The sequence below is a fragment of the Aquarana catesbeiana genome, linkage group LG13 (assembly GCF_042186555.1).
Source record: "Aquarana catesbeiana isolate 2022-GZ linkage group LG13, ASM4218655v1, whole genome shotgun sequence".
Classification (NCBI taxonomy): domain Eukaryota; kingdom Metazoa; phylum Chordata; class Amphibia; order Anura; family Ranidae; genus Aquarana; species Aquarana catesbeiana.
In genome coordinates this window covers 218,344,327-218,355,917 of record NC_133336.1, presented here as the reverse complement: position 1 = coordinate 218,355,917, position 11,591 = coordinate 218,344,327, and the positions used below count along the sequence as shown (strand labels likewise).

The 11,591-nt window shown below is 52.3% G+C and overlaps 2 protein-coding genes across 2 annotated transcripts; one reads left to right on the top strand and one right to left on the bottom strand.

Moving 5' to 3' along the window:
- Window positions 1-1,720: 1,720 nt before the first annotated feature.
- LOC141116483 (junctional adhesion molecule A-like) lies at window positions 1,721-3,496 on the top strand (the record flags this gene model as incomplete). Its single annotated transcript, XM_073608839.1, is given in 2 exon segments — window positions 1,721-1,763; window positions 3,345-3,496. Coding segments are annotated over 2 exon segments (79 nt in total), but the record flags the coding sequence as incomplete, so codon positions are not given.
- A 1,956-nt stretch (window positions 3,497-5,452) lies between these two features.
- KCNJ10 (potassium inwardly rectifying channel subfamily J member 10) lies at window positions 5,453-9,375 on the bottom strand. The gene has a single exon (XM_073608838.1). The coding sequence runs from the start codon at window positions 9,355-9,357 to the stop codon at window positions 8,221-8,223; it is 1,137 nt and encodes a 378-aa protein (XP_073464939.1). The 5' UTR covers window positions 9,358-9,375; the 3' UTR covers window positions 5,453-8,220.
- Between the last annotated feature and the right edge of the window lie 2,216 nt (window positions 9,376-11,591).

The window sequence follows — 11,591 nt, the reverse complement described above, 5'->3', positions numbered from 1 at the left end:
GTGGTCTAGAGGGTGGTGTGGGGGGGGGGTGTTATGGTGTGTGTGTTGGGGGGAGGGGGGGTGTTTGTAACATAAGGAGCTAAATTTCTAATTTTTCTTTTTTCATCTGCTTGTATTTCAGAGAAAGACGGGTAAGTGGTTACTTACTGGAACGTGCCGCCTGTCCTCTGTGTGGCCGCCTCCCTTTCTCCTCCCCCCTCCCCCTCTGTACTCCCCTCTAGGGGGTCACCCTGCTCACACAGATAATGTAATGTAATCTTTCTGCCTCAGTGTCCCCTTTCCACCTCCCCGGGGGCGGCCCCGCTCACGCTGTCCCCTTTCCACCTCCCCGGGGGCGGCCCCGCTCACGCTGTCCCCTTTCCACCTCCCCGGGGGCGGCCCCCGCTCACGCTGTGCTCTTTCCACCTCCCCGGGGGCGGCCCCCGCTCACGCTGTGCTCTTTCCACCTCCCCGGGGGCGGCCCCCGCTCACGCTGTCCCCTTTCCACCTCCCCGGGGGCGGCCCCGCTCACGCTGTCCCCTTTCCACCTCCCCGGGGGCGGCCCCGCTCACGCTGTCCCCTTTCCACCTCCCCGGGGGCGGCCCCCGCTCACGCTGTGCTCTTTCCACCTCCCCAGGGGCGGCCCCCGCTCACGCTGTGCTCTTTCCACCTCCCCGGGGGCGGCCCCCGCTCACGCTGTGCTCTTTCCACCTCCCCGGGGGCGGCCCCCGCTCACGCTGTGCTCTTTCCACCTCCCCGGGGGCGGCCCCCGCTCACGCTGTGCTCTTTCCACCTCCCCGGGGGCGGCCCCCGCTCACGCTGTGCTCTTTCCACCTCCCCGGGGGCGGCCCCCGCTCACGCTGTGCTCTTTCCACCTCCCCGGGGGCGGCCCCCGCTCACGCTGTGCTCTTTCCACCTCCCCGGGGGCGGCCCCCGCTCACGCTGTGCTCTTTCCACCTCCCCGGGGGCGGCCCCCGCTCACGCTGTGCTCTTTCCACCTCCCCGGGGGCGGCCCCCGCTCACGCTGTGCTCTTTCCACCTCCGGGGGTCGGCCCCGCTCACGCTGTGCTCTTTCCACCTCCCCGGGGGCGGCCCCCGCTCACGCTGTGCTCTTTCCACCTCCCCGGGGGCGGCCCCGCTCACGCTGTGCTCTTTCCACCTCCCCGGGGGCGGCCCCGCTCACGCTGTGCTCTTTCCACCTCCCCGGGGGCGGCCCCGCTCACGCTGTGCTCTTTCCACCTCCCCGGGGGCGGCCCCCGCTCACGCTGTGCTCTTTCCACCTCCCCGGGGGTCGGCCCCCGCTCACGCTGTGCTCTTTCCACCTCCCCGGGGGTCGGCCCCCGCTCACGCTGTGCTCTTTCCACCTCCCCGGGGGCGGCCCCCGCTCACGCTGTGCTCTTTCCACCTCCCCGGGGGCGGCCCCCGCTCACGCTGTGCTCTTTCCACCTCCCCGGGGGCGGCCCCCGCTCACGCTGTGCTCTTTCCACCTCCCCGGGGGTCGGCCCCCGCTCACGCTGTGCTCTTTCCACCTCCCCGGGGGTCGGCCCCCGCTCACGCTGTGCTCTTTCCACCTCCCCGGGGGTCGGCCCCCGCTCACGCTGTGCTCTTTCCACCTCCCCGGGGGTCGGCCCCCGCTCACGCTGTGCTCTTTCCACCTCCCCGGGGGCGGCCCCCACTCACGCTGTGCTCTTTCCACCTCCCCGGGGGTCGGCCCCCGCTCACGCTGTGCTCTTTCTTGCAGTAAGAAAGTCATCTACAGTCAGCCGTCAGAGACGCGGAGTGATGTAAGTACAGCCGGAATTGCATTGTGTGTAATGGGGAAGGGTTATTATGGGCTGGATTCCCAGTTGTGGGCGGAGTCCAGCAGACTGAAGTGCTCACCGATCTCTTGGCAATTTATCTGTGAATTCTGTATAATATGACAAAGACCCTCATTGTATGGCTGGCGGTCCGTCCATCATTGGGCTCTGCCAGTACCCGCCCAGAATGGTGATGTGAGACGTGATGGGTGGCCCGGGTTGTAAACCTTTTTTATTTTCTCGTCCAATGAGGGACATGGGAATTCAGGTACTGTCGGGTTATACTTCCACCTGGAGGAGCATTGGACACTGACAAATAAGCCCCAGCATTGCAACAACCCCACCCCCCCCCCCCCAAAACACGGATGGATGATGGACATGAACAGTTGACCTGAAATTCCTCGGCTGGGCTGGAGGTTTTGACCTGAAATTTCCGTCCTTTCCTCTTATGGAAGCTCTTGGCTGTTGGGAAGAACTTTTCTTCCACGGGTTAGTTTTCAGCCAATCCAGGACAGGCTCAGAACCTGGACGACGTGGATTGAGGACTCTCCATTGTATTCAGGCAGCTGCGGCTACACACAGTCACTGCCTCTGATGGGATACATTCGGCTGATCATTTTCTGCCCCCCCCCCTCCCCCCTCAGGCAACTATTTCAGTCTGTTTTAGTCAGGCCTGGGGCTGCTTTGCGGGGCCTAGAATTTTTTGGCTGATTTAGCATGTAACTCCTGTACCATGTACTGGTATGAGAGCCTCCTGTTCTTTGTATTGCTTCCTTTGTGTGACCGTCCCTGGTGTTCCTGCCAGTCCCCTATTGTCCTATTTTATACTGACCAAGCTAGGCATGAGAAGCTCATCCTTCCCAATGTGGTCAGTTTTCTGGCCTGTCCTCCAATGGCCAAAACTTGTGCTGACACGCCCCCCTGCAAAGCTTTTCCCTGAGAAGATCAGATTACTGCTGTTTCTCTGCCTCCTGCTGACTCTCTTTCCCCTGTAGTCTTCACCACCACCTCTCCAGAGTTCCTTATGCAGGTCCGGCCCCCTCTGGTGGTGCGTTGAGGGACGCGGGTCCGGCCCCCTCTGGTGGTGCGTTGAGGGACGCGGGTCCGGCCCCCTCTGGTGGTGCGTTGAGGGACGCGGGTCCGGCCCCCTCTGGTGGTGCGTTGAGGGACGCGGGTCCGGCCCCCTCTGGTGGTGCGTTGAGGGACGCGGGTCCGGCCCCCTCTGGTGGTGCGTTGAGGGACGCGGGTCCGGCCCCCTCTGGTGGTGCGTTGAGGGACGCGGGTCCGGCCCCCTCTGGTGGTGCGTTGAGGGACGCGGGTCCCGCCCCCCCTGGTCGTGCATTAAGTACTGATTTGCTACAAATCTAACAAACAAATAACTTCTAGGTTCAGCCCGGTTGGCCCCTTCTACTCCCAGCATACCTTAGTGTCCAGTCCTCCTGTAGGTGGCAGTATAACCCAACAGTATCAGAATTTGTGTCCATCAATGGACTCCAATGAAAGGATTTTATGCGGAGTTCCTTTTTATTTTCTATGAAGCCTTAATAATGAAATGTTTTATTTCAGAAAAACTTCCAGCAAACGTCGTCCTTCCTGGTGTGAGTCTCCTGTGCGGGGCGGCCGCCCGTCGTCTTCTCCACTGTGGCCTTTCACCTGTCCAGAGGAATTCCATCTCCCTAGATGTCTGACTCCCGGGGCGGGGTGATGGGGTGTGTGTGTGTGTGGGGGGGGGGGGGGGGGTGAGTGTGTGTGTGTGTGTGTGAGATTCGGGGGGGGGGTGAGATTCGGGGTGCGTGTGACGCCAACCGTGTAGGAGAAGAATGGGGACCGGCGTGGGCTTTACATGTGGTTTGTTATTTATAACTCTCAGACTTTGTGCCTTCTGCTGATCTCCAATGAGCCAGGAACAATGCTTTCCAGATTTTGCCCAGAAATCTTTTATATTTTAGCTATTTATTGATTAGCGATTGGGATCAGATGTCATGCTTATTATGTTACCTGTAGTAAGTCCAGGCTCAGAATAGGGGAAAGATTAAACCTCTCCAGTTATTGGGTGACAATGCTCACTCATTGGTCGGTTTGGGGCAACACATGCAGTAATATCACTGCTGCTCAATATTATTCCATGTGGTGACAGCTGACTGTGGTTTTTTTTTTTTTTTACTTAATGTAACTTTTAAAATTTTTTTGACCATAATTAAATTTAATAGGTCACACTATGAGGGATATGAATTAATTGCAATATTCTGCCATGGCTACAAGAGGGCAGGGGTACACAGGTTAGGACAAAGCACCAAAAAAGAAGCTGTGGTTGCCTCCCGCGGAGCTCCTTGGGTTTGTTGCCTCCCGCGGAGCTCCTTGGGTTTGTTTCCTCCCGCGGAGCTCCTTGGGTTTGTTTCCTCCCGCGGAGCTCCTTGGGTTTGTTTCCTCCCGCGGAGCTCCTTGGGTTTGTTTCCTCCCGCGGAGCTCCTTGGGTTTGTTGCCTCCCGCGGAGCTCCTTGGGTTTGTTGCCTCCCGCGGAGCTCCTTGGTTTGTTGCCTCCCGCGGAGCTCCTTGGGTTTGTTGCCTCCCGCGGAGCTCCTTGGGTTTGTTGCCTCCCGCGGAGCTCCTCACAAGTGTGAAGTAATGTCTCAAGGTCTCCCAGGAAGAGTTGTAGAGTTAGAGAGTGAACCGAGCATCTTGCATATGGGGCCAGAGGACTGTCCGAAGGGCCACAATATTCCCTCATATACTGAGGTGACATATATGGAACACCCAGAGGTAGTGCCTGTAGGCAGTCCTACTACCATCCACACCCTCTGCCAGGGGCTGCCAGAAGGCCGTATTTATGAGTGGGAAGTCCTGATTTCTATCTAACGCTTGACAGTCCTGATGCAGGGACAGCAGAGGGGTCCGGTATGGGCTGCGTGTCTGATTGGTTCTAGCGGGAGCAGCCAGTGATGGGCTGAGCATTGGTAACCTGATGTGGGTGCCAGAGAAGTTGGATGATCTGCAGGGAGGGAATAGTCCTTGTGTGGTGTAGATGGTGGGGGGGGGGGGGGGGGGGTTGTCTTGTACTTTTTCTCAAATTTTTTTTTTTTTTTTAAACATGTTTTTCTATCATTTTTAAATCCACATTTTGGGAATAAATCTCCTAAATGAAAGAATTATCTGTCCTGTGTTCTTATATGGGAAGGGGTGGATGGGGGGGTCTGGTCTGTAATGTTTTGGAGAAGGTGGGGGCTATAACTTATGGTTGGGGGGGGGGGGGGGGATTTGCCTAAAATAGGTGGAGGAGGTGAGGGCAATACATCGATTGGTTGGGAGGTCGGCCTACGCTCTGTCTGAGCACAGCAGTTGGTGCGATGAGAACGACCTACCCTCCTCTGCCCACTTCCACCATCATTATTCTGTCTGCCAGTCACCAGGCTGGAGTTTGGCTGGCTTAACTGGGGCATCCACCTGACTTACAGAAAAGCTGGACTGAGCGGGTCAGAGCTGAAGGGTACGGCGCCATGTCTGTGCAGATGGAGATCATGTGACTGGACGGGAAGGCTCATCCATTCTACGAACATTAAATTGGCTCGTCTAGCAGACATCAGTTTTTTTTGTGAATTACATTTTCCTCTCATATAACCACTCTGTACGGTGTGTTCACTGATATAATATTCACCCTCAGAAAATGGATATCAAACTCTTTATTAATGTGTTTAATTTCTACCAAGGTCTATTGGGAAACATGATGTCCCTGACAGTAGACTCCACATGGACTATCCCACCCCATACAGTAGGATCTACATCGACTGTCCCTTCCATGAGATGTCCCCAACAGTGGACTATACATCGACTGTCCCTTCCATGAGATGTCCCCAGCAGTGGACTATACATCGACTGTCCCTTCCATGAGATGTCCCCAGCAGTGGACTATACATCGACTGTCCCTTCCATGAGATGTCCCCAACAGTGGACTATACATCGACTGTCCCTTCCATGAGATGTCCCCAACAGTGGACTATACATCGACTGTCCCTTCCATGAGATGTCCCCAGCAGTGGACTATACATCGACTGTCCCTTCCATGAGATGTCCCCAGCAGTGGACTATACATCGACTGTCCCTTCCATGAGATGTCCCCAGCAGTGGACTATACATCGACTGTCCCTTCCATGAGATGTCCCCAGCAGTGGACTATACATCGACTGTCCCTTCCATGAGATGTCCCCAGCAGTGGACTATACATCGACTGTCCCTTCCATGAGATGTCCCCAGCAGTGGACTATACATCGACTGTCCCTTCCATGAGATGTCCCCAGCAGTGGACTATACATCGACTGTCCCTTCCATGAGATGTCCCCAGCAGTGGACTATACATCGACTGTCCCTTCCATGAGATGTCCCCAGCAGTGGACTATACATCGACTGTCCCTTCCATGAGATGTCCCCAGCAGTGGACTATACATCGACTGTCCCTTCCATGAGATGTCCCCAGCAGTGGACTATACATCGACTGTCCCTTCCATGAGATGTCCCCAGCAGTGGACTATACATCGACTGTCCCTTCCATGAGATGTCCCCAGCAGTGGACTATACATCGACTGTCCCTTCCATGAGATGTCCCCAGCAGTGGACTATACATCGACTGTCCCTTCCATGAGATGTCCCCAGCAGTGGACTATACATTGACTGTCCCATTTGTGGGATGACCCAAACCCCCCCCCCCCCCCCCCCCCCCCCCACCAGCCAGTAGATTACAATCAATATGTCCCCACCACACAATGTTCCCAGCAATATACGATCCATTAACTTGCCCCCTTCCCCTGCATGTCCCTGGCTGTAAACTCTACATTGATTCTGTCCCTTTCTTGAGATTTCCCTGCAGTATCATGAGATGTCCCCGGCAGTAAACTTTTTATATTGACTTTGTCCCTAACATTTGATGTCCCTGGCAGTGACTATACATTGACTCTGTCCCTTTGAGCAATACCCCTCCCCAACCAGGAGGATCTATATTGACTCTGTCCCTTCCATGGGATTCCCCCTGCAGTAGACTCTACATTGACTAACCTTGTACACTAGACTATACATCGGCTTTGTCCCTTACCGTAGACTATACATTGGCTTTGTCATTTACAGTAGACTTTGCATTGGCTTTGTCCCTCATGGGATGTCCCCTTACAGTAGACTCTACATTGACTTGGTTACGTTCTTGTGATGTCCTCTGCAGTAAACTATACATTCACTGCCCCTTCTGTAGACTAGACATTGGCTTTATCCCTCATGGGATGTCCATTGCAGTAGACTATATATTGACTTGGTCTCTTTCTTGTGATGTCCCCTTACAGTAGACTAGACATTGGCTTTGTCCCTCATGGGATGTCTGTTACAGTAGACAATACATTGACTTGGTTCCTTTCTTGTAATGTCCCCTTACAGTAGACTATACATTGCCTTTGTCCCTCATGGAATGTCCCTTGCAGCAGACTATTCATTGGCTTTGTCATTTACAGTAGACTCTGCATTGGGGACATCCCATGAGGGACAAAGCCAGACAGACTCTACATTGGCTTGCTCCCTTTCTTGTGATGTCCCTTGCAGTAGACTATACACTGGCTTTGTCATTTACAGTAGACTCTGCATTGGCTTTGTCCCTCATGGCATGTCCCCAGACAGACTCCATTGACTTGGTCCCCTTCTTGTGATGTCCCCTGCAGTAGACTATATTCCTTGCAGTAGACTATACATCAGCTCTGTCCCTCATGTGATGTCCCCAGACAGTCGACTACATTGACGTTGTCACATACATTCATACAATAAGGTGCTGGGTTAGTAGAAGAGTAGTTAATCACTTATTCTCTAACGTTTTAGACTTTTCATGTCTCTCTATAGCAGCAATTCACTCGTCGTCCTCCCTCCTGTCTCGGATTCAGTCAGTTCCCCCCGATGATGCCTGGTTCAGATTTCTGCTTACTACTTGAAGACACTGATCATCTTATAGAACAGAAGTGGTGCTGTGCAAACGGGAATAAAAAAAAGTTTTCTGGCCATAAACTTTCAAGAAGTGGCCCCATGTATTTATCAGGATGGCTGTCCCCACCCCCCATGTGGTTCATTGACATGGCAGATGAGGCAGTATTCAGAGAGAAGGGTGTCTCTAGATTCATTGGATGGATGTATATAAACAACACTCCTCTAGGAGAAGGTCCTGAGGGGGATCTTCTGAAACAGACCTCATTGCCGAACGTTCCACCTCTCACACCTCCAGAATAGATTACAATTCAGCTGCTAAGCAAATTCACACAAATCTCCAATTCTTAGATTCTCCAGATTAAAGTGTTCTGGAGGAAACATTCAGCTGGTGGGTTTTCTACATTCCCCTAGAAGTTAGGATATAAGGCATCAGTGTATGGCGTGCCTGGCTGGGTTGAGCCGGCTTCTACTATAGAATGGTGTCTAGGACTAGAGATCATACGTTGCTGATCCTGACACTTAATGGGCTTCCTTCTTTCTCTGACTTATCCCTGAATGATTCTTCCAGTTTCAGCTTTTCTGGGTCTCCATAGCGAACGCTCTCATGAAAGCAGCATGGCGGAGACACTTTGAGGACTTGATCAAATAAAGTAAAGTCTGCTACATACTTTCCACTGGAGGACAAAGAAATGATTGGGCTGAACTCATAACCCCATAAAATCTCCTCGGGAAGGTAGGATGTTCTGACCTGACAGGTTGCACTGGTGGACTCCACTGTCCCACTAAGAATGACCACCAGTTCAAAGTCCCCTTCACCCGAGCGAATAGCCACATCTCTGAGAGGACTTGACTCATCAACCACATGATAGAAAGTGAGTGGAAGGATTAGAAATGGACTGTCAGAAGAGGTGTCCACCTGGAAGTCCACATTGATCTGATTCAGATGTATGTTCTCGCCCTCTTTTGTGGCCTGGGTGTGAAGGAGTTTTCCAGTTACTTGGCATCCGATGAGTAGACTTTTGCGCATGTTCGCCACTCGAATCATGAGACAGAGCTTGCCTTCATTTTGGGCCACCACGGCATTCTGGCTGAATTTGATAGTCTCCGCTCTTTTTTTTGGGCGAGCAATTTTTGCCAAAAAAGTTCCAGTGATAAAAATTTCCATGATTGTGGTCAAAACCAGCTGACTGATGAGCAGGATGATGGCCAGAGGACATTCTTCGCTGATGTATCGGAAGCCATAGCCAATGGTGGTCTGTGATTCCAGCGAGAAGAGGAACGCTCCAGTTAAAGTGTGGACCTGCATGACGCAGGGGGTGTGGTTAGCCGGTGCATTGAATTCCAGGAGATCACCATGGACTAAGGCCACAAGGTACCAGATCACTCCAAAAATAAACCAAGTTCCAGCAAATGTGGCAGAGAATAGAAGCAGCTTATATCGCCATTGCATGTCAATGAATGTCGTCCATAGGTCCTTGAGGTAGAGGAAACTCTTATCGGTGATGTGGTCCATGCGCACGTTACTCCGCCCATCCTTGGTCATTACACGCCTCCGCCTCAGGCTGGAACCAATCAGGGGGCGGCTATCTGTCTGGGTGGTCTGGCTGTAATAGATCTTCACCGGAGACGTCATCTGTGGAGAGCAGAATAGAGAAAATGTTAGTTTAGCCACAATGGTGGCTTCCTTGTAGTAGAGGGCAGTAACCATAGCATAAAAGAAGATATATATCAGCGCATGTATACAAAAGCCTGAAAGCAGCTGAACACCAGGGTCAAACGATCAAATCCCTCAAGACAAATAAGTAAAATGGGTGCAGCGCTAAACAAAATCAAAAGAAAAAACATCCAGGAATAAAAAGATATCAATACGGTAAAAGTCCTTCAAAATATACAGAGCACAAATAATGTCCAGATTTCATGTATGAATCCACCAAGCAAACGTGATTTTCACAGCAATGTTATGTGACTGATAGAAGTGCCCTTCACCATATACCGAATGGCCCCTCACCTGATGACCAAGATCCTTGAATAAAGAGTCATGAAAGCATTCCCATAGGGATCATGAAAGTGAAGGTTCAGTCCAGTGACAGGAGACTCCTCCAGATAACCACGTAGCGGGGGGTCTACTATTAAAATTTTCAAAAGAGTAAGGCTATTACCACCATTCACCGGACATCAACCGCTGAACCAACCGGCACGGATTGTCCCTGGGTGCCAGATCCCAGACAGACAATACCAGTAGGAGGACTGGACCACACACTTAGGGCAATATAGACTGGTAACCCATACCCTGAGTGTAGAGAGATAGAGGGAGAGGAGCTGTGATGGCTCCTAATCAGATGGTTGTGCGTCCGCCCAACAAGATGATTTTGTTTAGCGCTGCACCCATTTTACTTATCAGTAACCATAGCAACCTGGACTTCTGATCACTATGAAATGAGGGGAATGCAGTGACCATTATTGCTGACCTGCAGGTATAACGACTGGCTGATGTCTGAGAAACGTTTGCTGGGATAATGCCGTATAGACTGAGACTCTAGATTGGGCCAGATCTATGAACGCTCGAGCCATTGGCTAACCCTCGTCTTTTAATGACGCAACTCACTATAACACAGCCAGCCCAGTCTTTCATTTATGGAAGAGATCAAAGGTCTTATTTTTTTTTTTATTATCATGGGATTATAGCTGGAGATATAAAGCTGTAATTGTCCATGTCATAGGTCCACCATCACAACAGCCAATGAAGATGCTGATACCAGTAAGGTCAAGCTGCTGGAGTCAATCCAAATGTAATTGCTACTGCACAAACCATCGGCCCATTCCAGGGGTTCCACAAGAGTTCAGTCAGCCGTCAGACCGTTGGCTGAGCAACCCATTAAGACTGATCAGAGGGAGGGGGGAATATGGCTGACATGTATTGCCTTTATCTCAGCAGCCAGGCTGACCAAAACATTTCATCCTGGCCTTTGAAGGACCAGCTTTGAGTGTCCGCCCCCGGAATATGGTCACCTAAGCTGGCTCCATTGGATGAGGATCTTGCCTGTGGGGATGGCTTTAGTTTGGCTCCAGGTCATTGTCTGCAGTATGGAAGACTAACCATGTCTAGGTGCTAACTGGTTGGTATAAAGCTTTCTCAACAAAGGGCTGGTTTACAGTGCTTCAGACTTTTTGGGGGGGGGGGGCAGACGGTGGCTAATGGGAGCGGAAAATGTCCTAGCATCAGGGGGACAACTCCTCGTGGTCAGTGTTGGTGGTCAGATTATATTGCCTGTGGGCAGTAGTAGGAGGAATAGTGCCCCATCATTGGTATCAGTGGGAGGAATGGTGCCCCATCATTGGTGTCAGTGGGAGGAATAGTGCCCCATTATTGGTGTCAGTGGGAGGAATAGTGTCCCATCATTGGTGTCAGTGGGAGGAATAGTGCCCCATCATTGGTATCAGTGGGAGGAATAGTGCCCCATCATTGGTGTCAGTGGGAGGAATAGTACCCCATCATTGGTATCAGTGGGAGGAATAGTGTCCCATCATTGGTGTCAGTGGGAGGAATAGTGCCCCATCATTGGTATCAGTGGGAGGAATGGTGCCCCATCATTGGTATCAGTGGAAGGAATAGTGCCCCATCATTGGTATCAGTGGGAGGAATAGTGCCCCATCATTGGTATCAGTGGGAGGAATGGTGCCCCATCATTGGTGTCAGTGGGAGGAATAGTGTCCCATCATTGGTGTCAGTGGGAGGAATAGTGTCCCATCATTGGTGTCAGTGGGAGGAATAGTGCCCCATCATTGGTGTCAGTGGGAGGAATAGTGTCCCATCATTGGTGTCAGTGGGAGGAATAGTGTCCCATCATTGGTGTCAGTGGGAGGAAT